The sequence below is a fragment of the Aulonocara sp. 'chitande type north' Nkhata Bay genome, linkage group LG12 (genome assembly GCF_057382095.1).
Source record: "Aulonocara sp. 'chitande type north' Nkhata Bay isolate Kocher_YH1m ecotype deep benthic linkage group LG12, A_spYH_male_GT1.1, whole genome shotgun sequence".
In the NCBI taxonomy this organism is placed as follows: domain Eukaryota; kingdom Metazoa; phylum Chordata; class Actinopteri; order Cichliformes; family Cichlidae; genus Aulonocara; species Aulonocara sp. 'chitande type north' Nkhata Bay.
Genome location: NC_141355.1, coordinates 37,308,765 through 37,332,559, shown reverse-complemented (window position 1 = coordinate 37,332,559; position 23,795 = coordinate 37,308,765). Strand labels below are relative to the sequence as shown.

Sequence of the window (23,795 nt, the reverse complement as noted above, 5' to 3'; positions counted from 1 at the left end):
CTTGCCCACCGGTCTTGATCTTAGGCATACCGGCCTGGTCGCCGACGTGCATGGTTTTTGATTTCTCAGCACTGATGGGAAGTCTGACTTTTCCCGTTTCTCTGGCCGTTCTCGCCCAGCAGGGATATCCGCAAAATCAAGGTCGGTGAGTCGACTGTTCCTGTCCAATTTGATGCCTGCATCTGACTTGACCGGGGCTTTCTTCATGATGAAGTTGAGTGCCATTAGATCACAGGTGTCGAACTCCAGGCCTCGAGGGCCTTTAGATGTGATCCAACACAGCTGATTTAAATGGCTAAATTACCTCCTCAACATGTCTTGAAGTTCTCCAGAAGCCTGGAAATGAACTAATCATTTGATTCAGGTGTGTTGAAACAGGGTGATATCTAAAACCTGCAGGACAGGCGTAGAGTTCGACACCCCTGTATTAGATACATGAAGGGTGAGACTTGCCTGACACCAGTCTCGATGGCGAAGAGTTCGGTGTGGCCGTCTTGATGCAGCAGTTGGGGTGGCAGTGCAGTGACTTGAAGACTGAGATGAATTTTCGTGGGACACGGTACAGGTGGAGGATGCTCCAAAGCGAAGACAACATCAACCCATAAAAGTGCATTTCATAATTATCGGATAGAGAGGAGTCAGAAGCAGAACGCACAAGACCAAAACCAAGCTCTCAGAATCGTTATTGTTTTCTTTTGATCTTTTTTTACAAGGCAGAGGAGAAGTGTTTTTGAATTGATTCTGGTCCTTTTTTCATAACTCTTTATGGATGTACAGGTGGAGGGGGTGGACAAAGATTCCCAAAGATGAAGGAGGTGAAGAGTAGACAGGTAAGTTTAAGGTTAATTTGTACGTTTCCAGGAAACCAGCAGAGTTTTCTCGAATCACAGTTCGTTTTTTTATGCTTTTTTCAGCTGGACAAGAACAAGGTCAGGAAGGCTTAAAGGTAAGATAATCACTGGAGTTGAGTCTGAGTACCACATTACCACAAGGGCAAAAACAATCTAGCAAGGAGTGAAAGTATCAGCTAGCCTTTTATTTTCAAAAGGTGATGAGTTAATGGAAAACAGGTGCGCACACTGGCTCAGCGACAGGAACACCCCACTCAGGGGCGAGGTCAGGCACCAAGGCCTACCCAACTCCACCTGAGAGCACAGAGAGAGAGGAAGCTGGAGAGCCAGCCTTGTAGAAACATGGCAGCCTGTAAATGTTAAGACACTGAGAGAAAAGGTTCAGGCTGAAGCTGAATGTTATAATTGGCTGTTAACATTTTCTAAAAGCAAACTTTTCTGTACCAAAGGCAAAACGGAGGACACAAAAAGCACGTTGTAAACATCTCATACAACAGCAATTATTTCTAAGTTTTCATTTAAAAAAAACGTCAGTTTGCTTTATTCACTTATACAACAATTTGTTTATGTTTTCTGCAAAATTAAAACGTATAACTTGGACTGGAGACCTGCAGGGAGTTCCACACTAAGGAAACAGGGGAGGCAATGAGCCTTAACTTCAAACCCTATTACACAGGAGTCTTTGCTAACGCACACTACAGCCACTGGCTGTTGCAGAGCTCGCCCAAATGGAAAATGAGACTTGAGAAATTTGCCCTATTTTCCTTCTTCCTCCCTCGATACGCTGGAAGTAATTAATATGGAAAGAAAATAAACGTAATGAGATAAAATTTCAAAATCCCACAGAGACCATTTCATGATCTGTGTAAAGGAGATTTAATGATTTTTGCTCTGTGATGTGAAAGAAAGGAACGGAAGAAAGCGTCTAGAAATAGACGTTTTCAATAAATGTTTTGTGTCAGATAGTGTAGACAGAGCCCATGAGGCTCCTGTTGGATCACTGTGGACATCCACATCTGTTGCAGTTCCTTCAGCATCTGTTACATTTCTATCTTCTCACTTGGCTCTTTGCTGTTGTTGCTGCCAGCTCTGGTTTTTGCATTGCCTTCTTACCTGCACTGATTGATTTCTAACCCATGATCGCCCTGTACACTACTGTCGCCACATGGTTGCGCCTGCTCGCTGTCCCACCTTGCATTTGGACTTTCCCAAGAGCACATTGACACAGCTTGATTCCTGTCTGCTGTGGTACACTCCCCCCTTCATGAATCTGTTCTTGTGCTGCCATGATGAAAGCCCCTGATCTATCCTTCTGGCCAGTTTTCTCTAGCTACTGGTAATCTTTTTTAATCTCAGCCACTTTCTCGAGCTGTCATTAGTGTCTCTTCTTCCTCATCATCTCTTCTTCTGTCTGAGGCACCCTTGAAGCTGTTCGTCCTGGGATACCATCTTCCTGATGTATTCAGGGAAGCTCCTTGTTTCATCCATGGACAGTGACTCTGACACTCACTAATAAAGCTCTCATTTTGTTATGCATAGAGTGCCAAGCTGCTGGAATTTGGATGTGAGCCTTATATTCCATATATTCCATAACATCACTGGCTCTCATGGGTATCTCATGACTAGTAGGGCGTGCATGTAGATGACTGGGGTCCTATAGCAGATTTGAATATGGATTGATCTGTGCATGAAGCGCTTTTCTTTTTCCCCAGTGCAACTTTTAAAAGTTCTTCCTGTCCCTCAGACTATTTTTAATTCTGCTAGATTTCTTTCTGCTAAACTTTGATCATTTCTGTCACTGTGACTAACATTCCTGCTTCCTGATCATGGCTCACCTGGACTGATACTCCTCAACTGAACATCCTTCTGTAACATATGATCCATATGACTTTCCTTCTGTGTACAGCAGCCACTTATCTGTCATGACAGTGTGAATTGGATTCCACCCAAAAGAAACAATTCAACAGTACAAATAAAACAGTATGACTTCCACTGTGGGATACAACTCAAACATTATTGATGGAGTACTCATCCATGTCATCTCACACCTGCAACACATCAGCTTTTAAATGGCTAAGCTTTCCTGTTTGCCTGTTGTTTCTTTACAAATCTAGATAATAGAAAACCTAGCATCGGGACTACAAGCAGACAACAAATGGACATTTGTAGGCTTCTAGTACCAAACGTCTTGTTCCTCGTCCTGCATATTAATATGGAGATATCTAATTGTTGAAATGAAAGGCATGCTGATGTGTACAAATGAAAAAAAACAAGGTCATACCACTTGTTCAGTAATCCACAGAAACCAAAAACCCATTAGCAGTGCTCCTTCCTGTCTCTAGCAAACAAAGGGGTGAAAATATTGTGCCTGTAGGCTGGCAAAGCTTTCATAATATTGCATGTGCTCGTGTGTGTTCCACATGTACTGTGTTCAGCTCTTTTCCATCAGTCATAATTCAGTAACTGCATACAGTGATGATGTATAGAAATTAAACCTAGTTCGTGACACTGTGTGACATAAAGCAAGCACAATGTCTCGTAACAATTTTCTTGTCTCCACAATATTTTGTACGGTACAAATTCAGCAAATATATGTACGTGTACAAAAACAGGGCTGAGGCAGATCATGCTGCAACAGCTCATTTATTATAAGCACACAAACGGTTTTAGCAACAAACCAACACTAAGCCTAGAAAGTGTGTGTGGATGGATTTCATGCACTTGCACAACAAATGACTGACCGAGAGCAAGCATAATTAAGCAAGTGTATTTGAGGTTTAATTAGCTTTCTCATGGGTGTAGTGCTTTGTATCTCATTGACAAGTTCCACAGGAAACAAAGCAAACATATCCAGTCATAAAGAAAGTCTGCACTGCAGAAGCTCCATCTTTTTTCTCCGCGTTATGTTACAGGATTTTGATGTCTTGTGTACTTGCACATGCATCCTTACAGTTTTTGTGCGTTATGGAGCCAGTGGACTTTATCTTAGAGCATCTGACTGTGATATTCTGATCAGTGCATACAATGAATAAAAGAAAAAGTAAACTGGGAACATTGTAGTAAAATCAGGGTCTGTAATCAAGAATCTTGTGAAAAATGTGAAACCACTCACAAAGATGTAAAAAATATTTGCAATAAGGCATCAGTTCACCTGGGGCGGCAAAACCTGATACAAAGATGCTTCTGCATGAAGTGAGATCCTTGTGAAAACTTCATGCATATACCTAACAAACAGACATAGACAAGATAGAAGATGAGAAGCTAAACTGAGGACAGGCAGGCAGGCAGCACAGTGCATGCTTCCATGTGTACAGTAAAAAGAAAGAAACTAATGTCATCTTTCCACAAAGCTCTTTATTCTCTGTTATACTCATCGTATTATCATGTAATTATTGTACAGTGTATTTCACACATGCATGTTTATCATGTCAAGACAAAATTCATTATTTTTAAAAAATACTGTTCATTTCCTTTTCCTGCTCCTCCTCTCTTCCCTTCTCCCCCCGTCTTCTCTCCCTCTTCTCCCTCTTTCTGCAAAGTAGGTCACCATCACATTGACTCCACTTCCAATCTATCATTTGTGGAGTAGCATGTAATTGCTCTTTAATCTTGACACCACTCATGCAGCAAGTTGAGTCGTAGCTGTGTGCGAGTTTCACAGTGTGTGTGTGTGTGTGTCTTGTATGCAAAGACATCTGACGTAGGGTCTACTAATGAAAGGTTAATCCCTCTCAAATATCCAAGCCTTGCACGCTCCTCTGATGGGTAAGATCAGATCATCTGGGTGGCGAGGGCCAGCCGGTGAACAGGCTGTGAAAAGGGCAGCGAGCGCAGGGTAAGACAGGATCAGGAGAGAGGACGTTATCATTAAAGAGCATCAGTGAAGGGTTTTAGCGGCACACAGAGTGACTTTCTATGCCACACTACGCCAAGACAGTGAAGCTAAGAGGATAGACTTACATCATATGTCTGGGTTCAGATACGATTACTGCTGTGAATGTTCAGTGAACTTTGCTGAAAAGCTCTTGCCTGAAATAAAACCTATTTTTTAATACGCTGGAGAACCTGCAAAAGATTACTGAGAGATCTCAGTGGACTTTATCTTTCAGTGTGAGGACAATTATATCAGTGTGCCCTCATAAGAATGACATCATCTGACAAAACAGGCATTTGGATTATGAAGGTTTACTCAGATTTGTGCACACGCACTGTTTGGGATGATGCCCAGTGTGTCCTTTGGCGTGAGGGTTTTGACCCAGCAGCTGCCCCAGTACTGGACACAGGACAGCTAATGGCCACTTCACATAATAAAATACACAACTCTATAGGGTTAAACGAATGTGTGCAGCTTGTACAAGAACAGGTTTGACTTCTGTGGATGGTTTCCCACTTCATAACAACTGTATTCATTGTATATGTTGTCCATAATGGATGTTAGATTGGCTAATATCCTTCTCCTCCTCTATGTGATCTAGAGCACCAGCCAGGACAGAACCAGGCTTCGCCAGTCTATAAAGTCATTTGCGGTCTCTGCTCTTGCTGCCACCTCCCTGGCAGACAACTGTATAAAAGACTGTGGAAGCTATCACTGTGTCATAAAATATCCTTAGCAATGTCGTGCACACCCCAGAAGACCTCAACCCGTCCAGCAGATGACTGGGCTGACTTTGACCCTTCTTGTAACTGTTGTGACTGTTTTTTGTTCCAGTTTATTATTAAGAAGATGGCTCAGGATTCTGTATCTGTCCACCACCTCGATGTCCGGACCGTGTTCACCTGTGCAATCAGTGTTGGCTTTCTCGTCAAGCCAACCAACATCAACTGATGCAGGTGGTTGAGTTCACACCAGATGACAAAGTCAGTGATGATCTTGTCATCCCAGCTCTGATGCCTGACAAGCTCTCCTAGGTGAATGTGCTTGCTTCCATCTGCAGGTGGATCACTGACTTCCTGTCTGACAGGAAGTAGCATGTGAGACTGGCTATGCATGTCACAGACTTTCAGTGCATCAGCATCAGTTGCCTTCAGGGCTCTGTACTTTATCCCCTGCTCTTCTCCCTTTACACCAACTGCTGCATCTCTAGACACCAGTCTGTCAAACTCCAGAACTTTGCAGATGACGCCACACTCACCAGGCTCATCTCAGGTGGAGATGAATTTGGCTATGGGAGGGACGTTGACAACGTGGTGACCAGGTGCAGTGACAACAGCACTGTGACAAAACAGTGTTAGTGGACTTCAGGTTAATACCTGCCCCACCAGTTCCCATCTTCCTGCATGCCTGCCTAGTGGAGCCATCATCTTCCAGGACCTAATGTGGTAGCTAAACATCTGCTCCCTTATTGAGAAGGCACATCCGAGGATCTACTTCCTGTGTCTGTTGCCAAAGAATTCATGTTGATGTTTAAATATTAATGTTGAATGCTAAAAGTGTGACGCTTAAGGATAAAGATCATACGTGAGAAGTTGGGAAGAAGATCATGTCTATATAGCCACAACTTCCAGGCCAAAGGACACCTTGGGTGTTTCTCTGAGACATAATCAGCTTTTATAAACAGAATCTTTTGAGCCTGTTTTGTTTTCCCCAAATTCCTGAATGCACAGTAGGAAGAAAAATCCAATGTTAGTCAAACATCTTTTAAATAAGATCTTAAATTGTCTTGAAACACAGCAGATTCAGAAATGTGATCAAATCACTGTCAGGTGTCAGGTCTGAAGTGCCTCAGGGAATTACTATCAAAACATTATTCTTTATCACATTCACACAGGACCATTTTAATAAACGCTGCTCTTATCCATCCTTGGTTTTGTCTGCTTCTTCATAGTAAGCACCTCTCCCACAGAGGCCTCTAAAACGGCCTCTGCAGCTTTTAGGTATATTGTAAGCAGCATTGAATAAATGGCTGTTGTGTCTTAAACTCATCTCACTGTGTGACACTGACAAGAAGCTTGTTTCGAAGCCAAATACTCCTAAAGGAAATAAACTTCCACAGAGTTCACAAGTGAAGCTGCTACTGATTTATCCTCAACAGGAATGCTGCGATAAGAGTGGAAGCGAGGTCTTTTGTTTAATAACTGTGCCAGATCTAATTGGCTGGCTGTGTTCAAAGTGGATGTCAGAGATAAAAGTGATGAGAAATGGACAGTACCGGTCAGCCACGAGAGACTGAGCAAACACAAACACACTCCCCAATGAATTAATGTGAAAGGTGATGCAGAGTGCAGAAGACTTGGCTTTCGGAGAACATCACATGGGTTTACGAATTAAGCCTCTATATTCAAATTAGAAGCAAATGAGACCACATCGACACAATTAGGATCCCCATCACAGAGTGAAACTCCACAAGTGTGACCTGCATTTTATTTTTGGAAATGTTTTTCTTTGATCCACAAGAGGTGAAAGAGGTGCTAGCAATAAATGTGACAGAAACTCTCCGAAAGTTAGTTTGAATTCATTTCCCACAGTTTTTTTTTTTAAATTTGAATTATTTAGATATAAGAACAGAGATAGCAGCAGATACTTGTCAGGAATAAAAGCTTTCCATTAAGGTTACAAGGAAACAGAAAATGTTGCAGGTTGCTGCTGTGTTGCTCACATAATATGCAACGAGGCAGAAACAAGGCTAAAAGAAAAGCAAAATATTTGCTCAAATCATTAAAAGGTACTTGGAATAAAAAGCTACTCAGCTAAATGACTTACAGTCCTACACACTCTCACTGGTTACCAATTAGCAGCAAGTTGAAGCTAAATAAATAAATGAGTAATTTTAGCTGCACTTAATTAAAATAGTGTTAAATTATTTTCATGGACTGACATTAGAGATTAATGTGTGTTAGTTTTTTGAAGCACCAAATGAATTAGCATGATTATAACCTGGATCTTGATCACTAGATGCATCGGAAAAGATGAAAAACACGGAAAATTAAAGGAGTAATTAAAGGACGCTACTAGCAGCTCATTAGCTTAGTTTGACATGCAAACAAATTAAAAAAGAAATAAAGAAACAAAAACTCGAAACAACAACACATACAAGACACACAGTTAATAACTTTGTGCAATTTTTAGGCGGGACATCTCACCACGGTGTTATCACCAAACATATTAATACATATCTGTAAATCCTCTCACCACTAGGGATGGGTATAGTTTAGGTTTCATCCGATACCGGTGCCAAACCGGTACTTTTGAAACGGTGCCGGTGCTTAAACAGTGCTTGAACCGATGCTTAAAGAATGGAGAACACAAACTTTGTCCAAAAACCTCTTATGTTTTTATTTTTAGCAGTCTCTTTTTTTGTGCAAAATGATAACCAAGTTAGCCTTTTCTGTTGATACAACATACCTCCTTTGGTTGGAACCGGTGCTTAAAGAATGGAAAACACAAACTTTATCCAAAAACCTCTCATGTTTAGCTATTTTTTGGTAAAAAGATAACAATGTTAGTCTTTTCTGTATCTATAGGGCATATATGGTATCACTCTTGGCTGGAAGCAGTGCTTAAACAATGGAAAAACACAAACCTCTCATGTTTAGCTGTTTCCCACTTTTTCTTTGGTCATTTTAGCCTTTTTGGCCAGGGTGAAGGGAGCATCTGCCATCAAACAAGAAGACAGCCGCATGTAACTACGACAGTGTTTGCTAGTTCACCTTACGTGCATTAATGTAATAACGTGGTTAGCCTACTCAACGTAAATTACACACGAACAACATTAAGCTACTCACGCAGAGAAGAACGGCTGCTGCTGCCATTATCATCCTCATCATTTCTCTCGATGTGAGGTCTCGCAGCAAGCTATCAAATACGGTGCATTTCTGGGCTTTTAAAAAAACGCTATGCATCGCCAGGTGTTTCATCAGATTCGAGGTGTTACCTCCTCTGCACAGTATCACCTGAAAGCACTTGTTGCTGCTGAGTTTGCATCTTTTGCTGTGAAGTACAGCCAGACTTTTGACCGCTTCGCCTTGGGCATTTTTAATCTGTAGCTCTGCTCTGAAAGAACGTACGTACCTGGACCCGCCTACTATCCTTGGAAAGGTAAAAAGATTGGCTAGAATCCAAAGTGTGTGACATCTCAGGAATAAAAAACAACAAAATAAAGCACCAAAATGTGCGCTGCTTTTCGGTCTGGTTACTACCGTCTATGTCTGAACCGGTGCCCATCCCTACTCACCACACAAGGAGGTAGTATGCAAGAACCTCTGTATAGAAAAGCATAAAGTCAAGCAAGACTCTTTTCCAGCACCCGCTGAGTTTTGATGGGCCTTTGAGGAAAAAAAAAAACATTTCCCAAGAAACAACTTCCTGTTGTTGTAGTTAATGGCATACGGTTCATGCTAGTTGATGCTGACAACATGATGACATATATTTCAAAATAACAGTAAAGGGTCTGTGTCCGAATTATAGCATTTTTGCTGTTTGGTGTGCTTTTTTATGTGATTTCTACAAACCATTAGTGGAAGGAAACAGCAGTCTGGGCCATGCTGAATGCTAATGGTATGTTTGTCTGGTAATATGGTCTGCTGTATGGTACTGCCTCTCCAGTTCTCCTGACTAAGAGCCAGGTGTGTGTGTCTGTGTTGCAGATTGCATCTATCCAGTTACCAGATGTAGTTGGTTAACTACTGGATCAAAAACATCCAGGAACTAGTGGGTTACGCTGTGGTGGTTACTGCCATCTTTTATATACAGTTTATGGTGAAAGTAGAACATCACTGGAGAATATTGTGGCGACGCTGTGGAGCAGTGTGAAGTTTCTGTTCTAGAGGCACAGCTTACATATTCATGTCATTTTCCACAATAATGTTATGTTTATATTTCTGTTCGGGAAATGTTTCATGACTCTGCCACTTTTGCCATTTTCCACGACAAAGCCAGGCACTTCAAAAAAGCCACATTTGTTCTTTTGTTTTTTTCAGTCTGCCCATTAGGTAGATAATTAGTTCTAATTTAGAAACATTACAGCAGTACAGGCAAATGGAATTCAATAATTGTAATGCCTTTCTTTCTAAATATTTTCTTTCCAGGGGCTTTTCACCTTAATTAGGGAGACACTGTAGAGAAGACACACAGCAAAGGGCCTCAGGTCAGAGCTGAACCCGGCTGCTGCATTCAGCCGAGGCATGTAGTCACCTGTGCAACCTGCATGCTAAATCCACACGCACTGCTTTACTATATTATTTTATAAGGTATTAAACCAAAAATCGAGCTGCATCTATCATGTTAAAATCTCACCTCAAGATATAGACTTGAATCTTATAACTTCAATTTGTACAGTTGTACAAATAACTCACAACCTGAGGTGACAGTTGCCAACGCAGACTAACGTCCACAGTGTTTTATCTGTTGTGTGAAAAATCAGATGTGTCACGCCTCATTACGCCGCCTAGTCAAATGCAATTGACCTGCATGGTGTTTAAAAAGAGAGAGAAAAAGAAGTCTCCTCAGAGAAGTGGGAGGAAGAAACAAGATGAAGCCATGATGGGAAGTGATTATGCTGAAGACAGCTCACTGCAGCATTGTTGACCCTCTTCAGTTAGATTATGTCTCTTGCTTCATTCAGCTCTGGGTTTATATGTGTGAAACTGATTGATTGTAGGTTCGAGGATGGAGGTAATAATGCCTGGAGATGGATGAAGTGTTAAAAAAGCAAAAACCTTTATTTTTCTCTTCTTACAAATAATATATCATGAATGTTTTTGGGGTGGATAAGATGCTTTTTGTGCCATTTTTCTTCATTTCATTTCATTTTTTTGAAAACATCTGGACATTTATTCTAAATAACACACAAAAATCTTACAGATCCAATGAATATCATTTGCCACTGATAAGATTATTTGAATTCTACAAGTCTCCTTTTAATTTGGTTTATTTTTGGATTTTGCAGTTACATTTAAATTACCTTTTTGTTATATTATATTTAAACTGAAAATGATTAGTTTCCCCAAAAATCTGCTCTCATTTGAGGCAGACGCTGTCATTGGCAGGGAAAACAATATAGTGACGCGATGGCTACTGTGAGACCAAATGTAGGTATCACCGGTCCCTGTGGTTTTCATTAGTTTCTGCCAGCGTATTTTCTCCTCCCTCATTCTGTTTCCCGTCTCTGGCGTCATGTTTAGTGTCGGTCCTGGTGTTTGTTATTTGTCCTTTGCTCGTGAGTTTCACCGGAGATTAGTTTTCTCCTGTGTCGTGGTTTATTTCCTTCTTTTGTGACTGTTTGCGCTCATTCTTCTGACCTGTGGTTAATTGCTCCCATCTGTATCTTTCTACAAGTGGTCCTTTGTGTTTTTACTGTATAGTTTTTGTCCCTTATGCTTCATTTCCTATATACCTGTCTTGATTATCTATTTTTTTGGACTACGATAAAGGCTCACATTTTGTTTTTCTTTAACCTTCTTCTGTGTCCTGACTTGGATGTGGTTGGAGGTCTTATGTTGAGTTTTTCTGTTAATAGATTTCTTTTTATTCATTAATCTCAGCTGGTTTTGTTTCATATCTATTGTCAGGATCATGCAGTAGTGTGAATGATGGAGTGACTGAAGAACATTTGATGTTTGTGTTACGGTCGAACGCTGGTGGCCACGAAGACTTGAGCGAAAATCCATAAAACCAAACAGAAGTGAGAATTCAGTGTTTACGCCAGTATCTGACATTTCCATTTCCCTTTCCTTTCTGACACGAGATAGCTGAAAGCATAAATCTCACATCAGATGTGTTGGGAGATGAAATGTATGTGTCTGCATCTGTGTGTGTATGTAAGCTCTAATAACAGTCTTCTTGCGTCCAGCCAGTCCTGATAACATTCGGTTTGACGTGTTTCGTGATTTGTGTATGTGCCTGTGTTCATGCTTGTCATTCAGCAGGCCAGCGGGGAATAGGATGTAGAGGAGGGATCCATCTGGTTTCACTCGATGCATGGAATGAATCAAAATTCATTCCACTACCCGAAAAATTGCCTGTATCTCACGCACAGGGAGACACCAGCCCAGGATGGGAATTTTTAATCAAGACCCAAGATCCCTTCGATGCAAATTTCATGAAAAGGGAAAGTGTGTGTGCGTGATACAGTGTTTCCTTGATTTCATCTCTAAAATACAACATCTGAGGTCCTGATCAGCCTTTCTTCTTCTCACAGATATCAGAAAATGTCAAATGGTACATAATAAACAATAGAAATAAATCAAATAAAACATCCATTCAGCATTTTGAATTTGATTTAAGCATCTTTCATGTCTCTAACATCCTGATGATCAGTTAGGTTGTTGTGCATGCCGGATAGTTTTACTTGTTGTCTTCCTTCACACCTTCCTCACTGGTTGAGCAGTTCTCATGTCATGGTTCCACGTCTTTGACTCGTGATTCTTATTTCTGGATTTAAGAGATGACTTAAGTTCAAGCTCTTTATTGTTTAGTCTTGATTTTAGTATTTTCTAGTGCTTTTAAGTTTTCTTATCTATATTTCTTGTTCATGGTTTCTTGTTCAGAAGACCCTTATGAAGAGAACATCGAGGGAACAGTTTACCCTGCCCGGGATAGGGTTACCGGGGCCCCGCCCTGGAGCCAGGCCCGGGGAGGGTGCCCGAGGGCGAGTGTCTGGTGGCCGGGCCTTAGTCCATGGGGCCCATGGGGCCGAAGAGGAGACATGGGCCCATCCTCCCGCAGGCCCACCACCCGCAGGAGGCGCCATAGGGGTTGGGTGCATTGTGTGCCGGGTGGCGGCCAGGAGCGGAGGCCCTGGCGGACTGATACCCGGCTGCCAAGACTGGCAATAGGGACATGGAATGTCACCTCTCTGGTGGGGAAGGAGCCTGAGTTAGTGCGTGAGGTTGAGAGGTACCGGCTAGATATAGTCGGGCTCACCTCTACGCATGGCTTGAGCTCTGGAACCAGTCTCCTGGAGAGGGGCTGGACTCTGTCTCAGTCTGGAGTTCAAACCTTGTTTGAATATGTTAGTCCCGTCCATGTGTTTGTCCTCAGCATCTCTAGTGGAACTCAGTTCTGTCTCCCCAGTCATGTCCCTGCTTAGTTCTGTCAATTTCATGTCTCAGTCCTGGTCTCTGTGCTTGCTACTTCCTGTTTTATTGTGATAGTTCCTAGTCCTGTGTGCGTTGCCTCTCTTGTCTCATTAGTCAGATTTGTGTCCCTTGGTGTTTCCCATCTCTCCTGTGTGTGGATATTATTTGAGTCCTCCCTTGTATCATGTTTTCCCTGTTGATTTGAACGTGTGGTTTTATTTTCTTTGGCTCACTTTATTTTGTAGTTTGTTCTTTGATACCTTTTAGTTTATCCCTCATGTTTCTGATTCCTCCTTTTGGTCCAGCTCTGCTATCCGCAGGTCGCCTTGACAGTGACCTTTTGGTTTTTCTCTGTCACTCTTGTTTTATTCAACTGCTTTTTACAAACATTTGGATCCTTCTCTGCACTTTTAGCTTTTATAAAAGCCCTCATGTTTTCTTCACTGTCCTTCTTAATGCATATTAAACACACTATTGATATTGATGTTTTTTTTGTGAATGATGTGACTGGACATTTAAAAATGGTTGTGTTACAGCGCCTTGAGCTTTTCTCTGTGCATCCTGTGGGAGAATATTTTGGCTTTAACCATAAAAATATGCAGTTTCAGGCATTGCAGTTTTGAAGAGCCCAAACTGCCCAGTCTGGACTTCTAGAAATTCTAAGGTGTGATCAAAATGGTCCAAAAAATCCTCTCGTAAAGAAAGAACTATAACCCATACCTGATTTAAATTTGGCTGCCATTCTGCCCGTGTGCAGTGCTGCCCTGCTTCCATCAACCTTTGCAATTTTCACTTGCAGATGTTTATGTGCAAATGAGTGAACAGATGCTCTACGCTGGACAGAAAGAACCAATAATCCTTCCTTTTTAAATGGCCACATATATCTTTGATACTGTACTGTAGGACATAATTACTGTACAGGTATGATCGTTGGGCTTTCTTTCGTGCTGCTGAAAGAAACCATGATTAGTAGCAGTACTCTACCCCAGCCTCCTCCCAGCTCCCACAAACTTTCACATATTACTGTCAGTTGACACAGGAGGCCAGGATTTTGCCATTTAAATATAAACATATCTCTTCAGGGATCTGCAGTCATCAACTTGGCTTCAGAGAGAGCAGCGCTGGCACTTGGCTTTGGGGTGCGAGTCAAAAACTAAGAGAGAGGAAGCACATTCTCTGCAGTCTGGGTGAATTAGGGCTCATTTGCTAATGGTGACGCTCAGTTCCCCCCTGGCCAGCTGATGGATAAATCACACCCTGTGTTGTACTGCAGTGCAGAGAGTGCAGCCGGTCACGGTGGCTGGTCTCCTCTCCTCTGTCTCTGTCTATATTTCTTCTCTATTATTTTCTGCTGTCTCTTTCGTCTTGGTACACTCAGGAGTTGTGAAGTAGTTTACAGGGTTAATGATGGAGCGGCAGCTTGGCACGTTGCATTAATGCTGAAGAAAAAAAAACTCCATTAGAGGCTCCTCTGTGAACGGCTGGGTCTTTGATGCAACATTAAGCTGCTGCTGCAGTGAACAGAAGGAGGGCTGTGTGAGAGAGCAAAGGCAGTGTCAGTGTGTCAGGGTGTGTGCATGTGTGAGCACACTTGTCATACTGATCATTGTCTTCATTAGGCCTCTATTTCATATTTATTACAATTTTATTTTTGTTTTACAAACTAGCTCCTATTTTCACCGCTGCAGCACTGATTTCTGTTATTTCTATATCAATGTTTTACAAATCAGCTGCTCTGTGGAAGGAAAGGGTGGAGAGCCAGGATATTCATGTCTGCAAGCCATTTATTCTCTTTGTGAGACAAGACAAGCAGTTCTGCTTAATTATCCAAACTAGCTACAAATAATGTAAACTGTTATTACATTTTTAAAAATATCAACAAATTTTAGCTCTTTGAAATAACACCTACTAGTGTAAAAATAATCACGGTTCCATAGCAAAGACTCCACCATAGTTATGAGGCAGACCACCAGCATGGATGTTGTTTCCACCACCAAATTGGTTCAGTCAGATCTTGTTTTTGTGAACCTAAAAATATTGATCCCAGCATTGTGCTCCGGTACCATAGCGGCTCAGTGTTTCCTGTCTGTGTGGAGCCTTCTCTGGGAGTTCTGCTTTCTCTATTTGCCAAAAAAATAACACACGAGAGTAATGTTGTACTCTGGTGTTTAACTCCCTGCTAAAATGAAAGTTAATGCATTGAAATTAAAAGAGCAAATGGGATCTATTCCATGGAGAAAGACCAACATAGTAAGAAGATCATCCTTCTGCCCTTAGATTATAACCAATATATGTATGGTATGTGTATTACTCTGTGCAGAGGGTGCTAAGCTCAGAACAATAAAGTCAGAGACAAAAGGTATTCAGTCCAAGTCAGTTCAAATGGGATTTATGTAGCAGCAAATCACAAAAACAGTCATCTCAAGGTGCTTTATGCTGTAAGGTAAAGATCCTACAATAATACAGAGAAAAGCCCAAATACCATATGATCCCCTATGAGCAAGTGCTTTGGTGAAAGTGGGAAGGAAAAACTCCCCTTTAACAGGAAAAAACCCTCAGACTCAGGGAGGGCAGCCTTCTGTCACTACTGGTTGGGGGTGAGGGCACAGCACAAAAGCCATGCAACGTAGTGTATAAACATAGAGAGTGAAGAGACCAGAGTTAAAAGAAACACTCAGTGCATCATGGGCCTATTGCCGCGTAACTAAGGGAGGGTTCAGGGTCACCTGATCTCTAAGCTTAGTACCATCCAGTTCTTGAAACTGAAGCCTTTTACCCACATTCTTTCTAATGGACAGCAGGTGGCGACGCCTCTAGTTGCACAAAATAAGTGTCTAACTGCAAATTAGTTAGAAAATGAAATTATTGGTCATTGATTTTATGACATCCACAAACACTTCCCAGATGAGTTTATGGTCACAGCTACATTTTACTAGTACTAAACTAAATACTAAACTAATAGAGTCTCTCCCTTATGTCCATAAGGCAAAGGGAAAAATGTTCAGGATGAGAATATAAAACAGGGCTTCCCTAACCAATGAGATGTCGGCTTGTATAAAGCTGCAAAAGATGTGGTGAAGCTGCAGCTATAACATCATTACTGTGTGTCTTATTTCCAAGTGCAAAACTTACATTTAACTACTGATTTTATCTACTGTTCTGATTTTATCTGTTTTGATTTTATATACTGTTGTTTGTTTGTTTGTTTGTTTGTTTTTTAATTAGTTAGTTAGTTTATTTGCTTGTTTTAATCAATTTTAAATCATGCTTTTTATTTGTTCTTGTTTCTAATGTCTCTGTAAAGCACTTTGAATCACCTTGTTGTTGAATTGTGCTATACAAATAAACTTGCCTTGCATCCACTTCCTTTGTCACACCAGCTCTTGGCATTTTAATCCTAGCTTGTAAAAGAATAATATATAAAAACCCTAAACTGTTCAGAAAACACAGAGAGGGTAATTTTTCTTCAAACAAGACTCGTCCAAACTTAAAGATATTTATTTATTTATTTTATAAACACAATTCATCACGTCAGTTTAAGTGGGCAGACTCAGTTTGCCTTAAGAGACACAGAAACCCGAATTTACGCACTTTCTTTTATTTAAATACACGTACCTTTTGTTAAAAGAAAAGAGCATTAGAGCCTGTGAGAATTAACACCATCCATTCACATTAGATACACGCTCACATTAAAGTTAATTTATTTTGAAGCTCTGTGTCAAATAAGCAATGTGCACTGACATTAATACACAGCCAAATGCAAGGCACATTAACATGAATAATGGAACAAGTAGATAACTAAATAAAAAAAGGAAATTGGTTTGGGGGTTGGGAGGGCAACTGAATGTACATTACAGGAGAGGATAGAGCTTCAGGCCCCCGTTTGTGTTTATGTGTAGACTCAGCTTGTGTCTTTGTTCTTATTTGCTCAGTGCCGGCACTGCAAGGCTGTAAAACCACAAGTCCTGCAGCATCAACACATTTCACTGACTATAATTAACATTAAACTCATTTCACACATATATAGCTAGATGTTTAACTCAGCCGGCTACTCACAGGGGACACATAAAACTCCTCAGTCCTAATGACAAATCTTACCTCATGAGCTGCGTTACCATCATGGATGATAAATTTAACAAGCTGCACTATGGGGGTGTCAGAAAAGGCGATCTTATCATTTAAAATCATTTAAAATTTACAAAAGCTGCGCAGTCACACAGACCAAGGAGCGACATTCGCTGATCAAGGGACAAATGTGACATTACTGATTGGTGGGTAAGAAGGTTTCTCGCAGTCACTGGTGTGAATTAAGTTGGTCGCAAAGACCTACAAGGTGCTCCAAAGAAAACCTCCCTGTAATTACTTTGGTCGCTAGCAAGTTGCTTTGGTTGCTGTTTGCATGGAAAATGCAGACTTGCCTGCGAGCACTTAAACTATTGCACAAAACTGTGAAGTTCAAGAAAAAACAACAGGAATGGAGCAGTTCAATTTCAGAAAAAGTTGATTTCTGAAGTAAGACAGCTTTTAATTTAAACGCAAACATTCTACGTTTCTGATTTAACCTGCAGTTTTTCCAGTTTCATTCCAGCTCAGAGAGTAAATGGTGAGTGTTTGGGCAGATGCAGCAATCTGCTGGCTTTTAGTGGCAATACTCTTCATGAACACTTTAGTTTGGACTCCACATCTGGATCTGAGTATGAGTGCACCAAAACCGCATGCAAGAAATGAAAAAGATGCATCACCCCTTGAAACTTTGAGCAAGCATATCACTGATGGTTGAGAAGGATTTTCTCAGAAGAGAACTTCTGACATGCTTGAAGCACGTCCGCTGCATTTTCCCTTCACCACAGAAGAAAACACAAACAAAGCAGGAGACGCGTCAAAGGCAGTACTCCAGAGAGTATTGCCTGCCAACACATGCACAGAAACACACACACACATATGAACATGTATTTGTTTATCCCAGCAGGGGCCATGCTCTGAAGCTGTGCAGCTCATGTAGTTTCTCTGCACCCCACAGCCGTAACAACATATGGAGCTACGTTTGCCAGCCAACGCGGAGCATGTCATTAAACAGCATTATTAACATCACGTACAGCAGTGGGGTGTCAATGAGCGCCACGGTTCACGCAGGCTGATTGCGCCATTTGTTTCATGCTGTCGCTTCGGTGCTTTTGTGTTGGAGGTTAGCTGATGAATCCGCCTTACTCATCTCAAAAATGGACTAATTGGTTTTTGGTGTGTGGGAGGTTTGTATGTGTGTGTGTTTGTGTACTGTAGTGTTGTTCAGCCAAGGCAGCAGGTGGAACAGCAGGTAGTCACATCAAAGTCATTTGAATCACACGAATGCAAACCTGCCATTTTATTGGCTGATTTTGACTTTGTTGATAACAACAATGCCAGTTTGAACTGCTGTAATTACATTGTAATGAGTCCAATTTTTAAATTACTATCTCTAGAATGTGTAGCAAAACATTTGGCCATATCTGCACATCAGTCCTGCTCCAAACAATAGCTGCTGATACCTCAATGTCATTATAATTCATCCAGTTTGTTTTTAGAAGTTCACAGCGCAATGTATTATTTTTGTTATCCCCCATTTGTCTCCAGATCTTTGGCATGGTCTTCCAGAATAATCTTACAGGTTCATAATGTCTTTTCATTAATCAGTGAGTAATGTCACTCTTTTATAATTCCAAAGAAATTTGCTGGAAAACGTGAAAGTTCTTTTTAAGCTGTTTGGATTCGTTTCTCGATTTTGGAAATGAATGATTTAAAACAAACTAAAACCTCCAGGTGAGCAGAGTCCCGTTGTGTCCTGTATGTGCTTTTTCACTAAAATTATCATCTGCTCTCTTCTCCTACACCGAGACGTTCTGACAAGTTACCACTTAAGTGGTGCTTAAATGACGAGTTTAAATGAGAACAGAGTGAACCCTGTCCCCAGCATGTGCAGTATGTATGTTTAGACTGGATTGTAATCTATGTGGAAATGTCCGAGTCATTTGGCTCAGTGCTAACGGTCCCTTAATGGGTGGCTGAGATTGCCTCTAGACAGATCTGATAGATGAAGGCTATTACAGGGCCACCAATTACTTCAGTGTTATGGAGACAGAAACAGTAACACAATGCAGAGAGTGTGAAGAAAGACAAAAATCTTAATCACAGTCAGTGTAATTGGAAAAAATGACGGCACTAATTGGAGCGTAATTTTCCTTAGTGACGCTGCTACAAGGTGAGCAGGACCTCGTTACAGGAAATACAAATGGACAAGAAAGCAAGCGGTAGGGTACACATGGAGCACTCTGCAGCTGTGCAGGCAGACGACTGAACTAGACCACACCTGCTTTTAAATAGAAAACAGTCTGTGCAAATCAAACTTTGTGTATAGAAGGAGTTCAAATATCTAAACAAAACACTTTTCTTCTTTTCTTGTTTTTAAATTAGGAGGAAATTAATAAGAACAAATTAAGACTTTAAAAGGAGGGTGTCGTGTTTTGTGATTTATGATCCAAATAGATACTCTGGAGGTAGACTGTATTTAACAAAGTGTTTACAAAATCCATGATACAAAAAGCCCAGAAAGCAAGGCAAACACAAATCCACAAAAACACATGAGCAGGAGCACAGAGGGAGGATTACACACACTCTGACAAAAAAAGGGGGAAGACATCACTATGAATGTACACAGAGCTAGTTGAAAGTGGACACAGCTGGAAAAAACACAGGTGCATAGAATCAAGGAGATGATTCAAGGGGAAATTAAACTAAATCCAAGACACAGACGACAGCTATTAAACAGTCAAATCAATAGGCAAACAGAGAAACAGACACAATAAGGTTTAACATCTACTGACACAGTAGATGGAAACTGAAACCACTCTGGGAACAAAATCACTACAAACACGAACTGGAGTATACATCAGAACGAAAATGTAAACAATAAACAAGCTAAAAACTACAGACGTTCCTGTCCACTAATTTCCTAGTCGACTAACCGACTAAAACTAAGAAACACTGGGATATTAAGTTACATTTGAGAACTGTTTAATGAAAAAAACTAATAACAAAGGCATTTCAAACCGTTATGTTCTTCAATAATAAATCGTGCCGCTTGAACGTGCGGCACATCGCATTATTCACTCGTTACACTCAAGAAAGACAACGAAGAAGAAAAAACAAACCGATGTTAAACATGATATGAAAACATGTTACTGCAAAAGATGCTCACATATTACTAAAATATGACAAATCAACTGAAAAACGGATAAAGTGCGACTGAAAAGTGTGGCCCGTTGTGCCGTGCATTATGAACGATACACGCTGAAAACCACAATAAAAGTTAAAATCTAAAGTAACAAATAAAAGGCATTTTCTTCTGCTTAGCTGACGTTGGGTCGTGGGGGCAGCAGCAGGGAGGCTCAGACCTCCGTCTCGCCACCTCCTCCAGTTTATCCGGGGAAACATCAAGCTTTTCCCAGGCCAGCCGATAGATGTAATCTCTCCAGCGTGTCCCGGATCTAAAAACCAAAAACCACTAAGAATACCAAATAATCAGTCATTTAGAATCCAAATCTAGATCCGAAGGAACAACGTGAACACCCTGGATCCAAGGAAGTTGACCCTTGGATCCTTGGACCCAGGAGGATGAGGGTGAGCTTCAGGACTGAAGAGCTACAACAGTGTTATTGGATTTATTATGAGACCAGAAATGTCACTTGATCACTTGAGTGAGCAGTGAGGACACATTACAGAAGGCATCACCATTGAGTTCTTAGGTTTTGATCTCAGACAGCATTTCAAAAGTCCCCTCAAATAAACTCTGATGATAACTCAGGGCATTTCGTCTGGTTGCCCTTGTGAAACACTGTAGAGCCACAACACTCAGCTCCATAATTAGACAGAGGACATTGTACTTCCACAGGCTCCACAGAGACTTTGTTCATGCATCCCATCATAACGAGACATCCATTACACTGAGGGCTTGCACTAAGGGTCACTATAAGACAAAAAATGAACATTCTGAACTGTTAAGCTACTTGCCTGGAAATAATCCCTGCTCTGTGGAACTTTACCTGTCTATCCTTGTCGGCTTAACATGATAAACTCTCAACTTTGACCTCTCAACTGCAAACCAAACACATAAAAACCTCAGACTACAGAGGACAAACCTTGAGAGATGTGAAATGGGGGTGGAGGAGCAAAGGAAAAATGTTTGACAGAATAAGAGCATACCTGCAGTGCGCGAGCGTGCTAAGAACAGACGCCTGCTGCATTTAAGAGAAGCCCCGCTTTCTCAAGGTGATTTAAGCGAGAGACTGACATTTATTCTAAGAAAAAGATGAATTTCAAGTGACGTTCTCTCACTTGGTAAAGAATATTTGCTACGTGACCTTTGCCTTTCTTGCCGTGGTTTACAGAATAAGATGTCCTCTTTGTGGCACATGATCCTGGCTCTGTGTCCTCCTGTTTTCTCTCCTCATTCACTCCTGTGAGGATCAAGTGTAAAACGACCATAAATATAAGCCCAAGTATTTATTGTCATATTAATGCTGAAACTTTAATGACCCTGGACTTGAATCATCTCTTTAGATGCACCTGAAACTGTGAAAAAATAAATAAAAAATTGAAAATAATAATAATTCTGAGTTTTTGATGAATATTACAAAACTCATTTTAGCAGTAGGAGACAAACATATGCATGAAACTGAGGGGAAATAATCTGGGAATGCTAAACTCTCTCCTCCTGCTCACAGCATCTTCAGTTGGTCCTGTGGTTTTTACAATCTAGTTCCCACGAGCCTGTTAATAGTCACTAAACAGTCTGCAACACGCTGACCTACAACCACTGGTGATGGTTTAATTTGATAATTTTGCATGTTTGATAGACTGCTAGCATTACAAATGATTTGTTAACCCCTAATGGAAAAATGCAGTGAGGTAAGGCTGTGATGTTTTATAGAAATACTCCAGTGATTGATGAAAGACAAAAACATTGACATTTTAAACCATTTCCACTCTACGGTTATACTTTCCATCCATCCATCCATCTTCTGCTTATCCAGTTCAGGGTTGTGTTGTGAGCCAGGGTACACCCAGACATGTGGTATTTTATGTCTAATACCTTATATTAGTAAATAGACTGTAGTGAACATGATTATACACAAAATAAAGAAATGTCCTTTTTTGAATGAACTTTTAATTGTATCCACATTATAACCAAATCCTGTTCTTTTTGGTCACTTAAACTATGTTTATAGAACTTCAATGTTATACTTCGTACAATTTTATCTCTCCTCTTGTCTGTCACTGAAACTGATTGGAGCTTCTACTTTGTGATGGGAATGTTCTTTCTGACTCAGAGTGACTCCATACCATTCATGAGAGATATGTTTGATCTATTTTTGACTGATTAACAAGTCATTTAGAGTAGTTTAAATTCTCACAATCATTTTTGGCAAATACTTTTTGGACTCGTCAACACGGACTTGGTCGTGCACTCACATCTCCAACCTGGCTGCACAAACTAAGGACCAGCCAGAATGACTCCAAATGCCAACAGCTGTGACCTGACTTTGGGCGTGCCACGCATGCCTCGGTGTTTTTTAAGTCAATTTTCTACACTGCATTTGTTTCTGAACACATTCTGACTTGCTGTACCACTTGAAAAAACAACAACAAAAAAACCGGGAAACGCCTTTGGACACAGTGCAGAAAATAATTACTTGGAAAGTTGACCAGATGTTTCTGGAGTACTTCGGGAGATTTGGATTCTTCCTTTGAAACAGATTTTTTTTAATGTTTTAGCTGTGATGTAGATTCCAAGCTCAAACTTGGGCAGTGGCAGCCTTTGAAATATCGACTATAACCATCATGGATCAGTCTTTAACAGTTATTGATTTGAAACACGTTAAACCAAACCGAAGTGAGACAAACTGCTGATCTAACCTTCATTTCATCTCTCAGCTCGAGTTTTCCTGAACTGGGGAAAACCCCGGTCCATGAAAACCACCTGACGGCTCGTTGGCCCGCCCACACCCCCTCAGTCCTGCCCCACCTGCAGCTTTCCACACAGCTGCTTGCTGATGGTGAGTCCACTCACCGACACTGAAAGAGGATCTTGGAGACGAAAGCTAAAAGGCTCTAAGCTCCACATCCAGCGGCTGCCCTGCGCTGTAAGCTGTCAAGCGGAATTTAGCCCCTCTCATCCAGCGGTACGTCTCGGACTGCTGTAGGTGAAGAAGCGAGGGATGCTCGCAGGGTCCTTGAACGCCACAAATAAGTTCACAAAGCGGGCAGAAAGAGGACTCGCCTGTTGATTCGTTTCGGGAATATTTGAGTGGCACACTTTTCATCTCTATGGCAAAGTTCTTGGCTGAATTACTGGGATGCACACTTCCCGACAAGGGCACCCCTCCTTTGTTCGAGGTAAGGAGGCTTTAATGACTTAAACCTCTATGATCATTGTGTTTTCTTGAACGATTAAATGTAATGCTTAAATGTAATTGGAAGAGTGACAATGAGTTTGCATTCGTGGATACAAATGTAGGGCACAGACTCAGTGGCACTCCGTGGATTCTCTATGGCAACAAGAGGCCGAGGCTTTGTTCATCAGAATGATTGACAGTTGCTATGCCGTAAAATACTTCATTAACAGTCGTCCCTGCGGGTTTTACGCCGCTCTGCATTCCACACACACCTCTTTCTTTCAGTGACAGTGCGAATTGCCCAGTGTGGATTAATACGCATCATTTGCGCCTTTACGCTCATGGATGGATACTGTAGTAGTCCCAGAATATCAGCTCATGAGTGTCATACAAATAATTTTTTCTGCGATTTTACTTATGAAAATAATTTTACAAGAGTATGATTATTGACACCGTGGCGAATGTGGTGCCATGAAGGGGTGTCTTGTACGAAATGGCTTAG

General features: G+C 41.1%; 1 protein-coding gene and 1 long non-coding RNA gene across 2 annotated transcripts in view; both read left to right on the top strand.

The window, feature by feature from the left end:
* Nucleotides 1-435: 435 nt before the first annotated feature.
* LOC147318035 (uncharacterized) lies at nucleotides 436-6,647 on the top strand. The gene is made up of 3 exons (XR_015131685.1): nucleotides 436-830; nucleotides 915-946; nucleotides 5,560-6,647. It is a non-coding gene; the product is annotated as an uncharacterized LOC147318035 (long non-coding RNA).
* Nucleotides 6,648-22,985: 16,338 nt separating this feature from the next.
* Nucleotides 22,986-23,795, top strand: part of rasgef1ba (RasGEF domain family, member 1Ba) — a 126,920-nt gene continuing 126,110 nt past the window's right edge. The window contains exon 1 of the mRNA XM_086315472.1: nucleotides 22,986-23,294. Within this exon, the coding sequence (XP_086171598.1) occupies nucleotides 23,226-23,294 (69 nt within the window). The 5' untranslated portion in view covers nucleotides 22,986-23,225. The remainder of the gene's footprint in view (nucleotides 23,295-23,795) is intronic.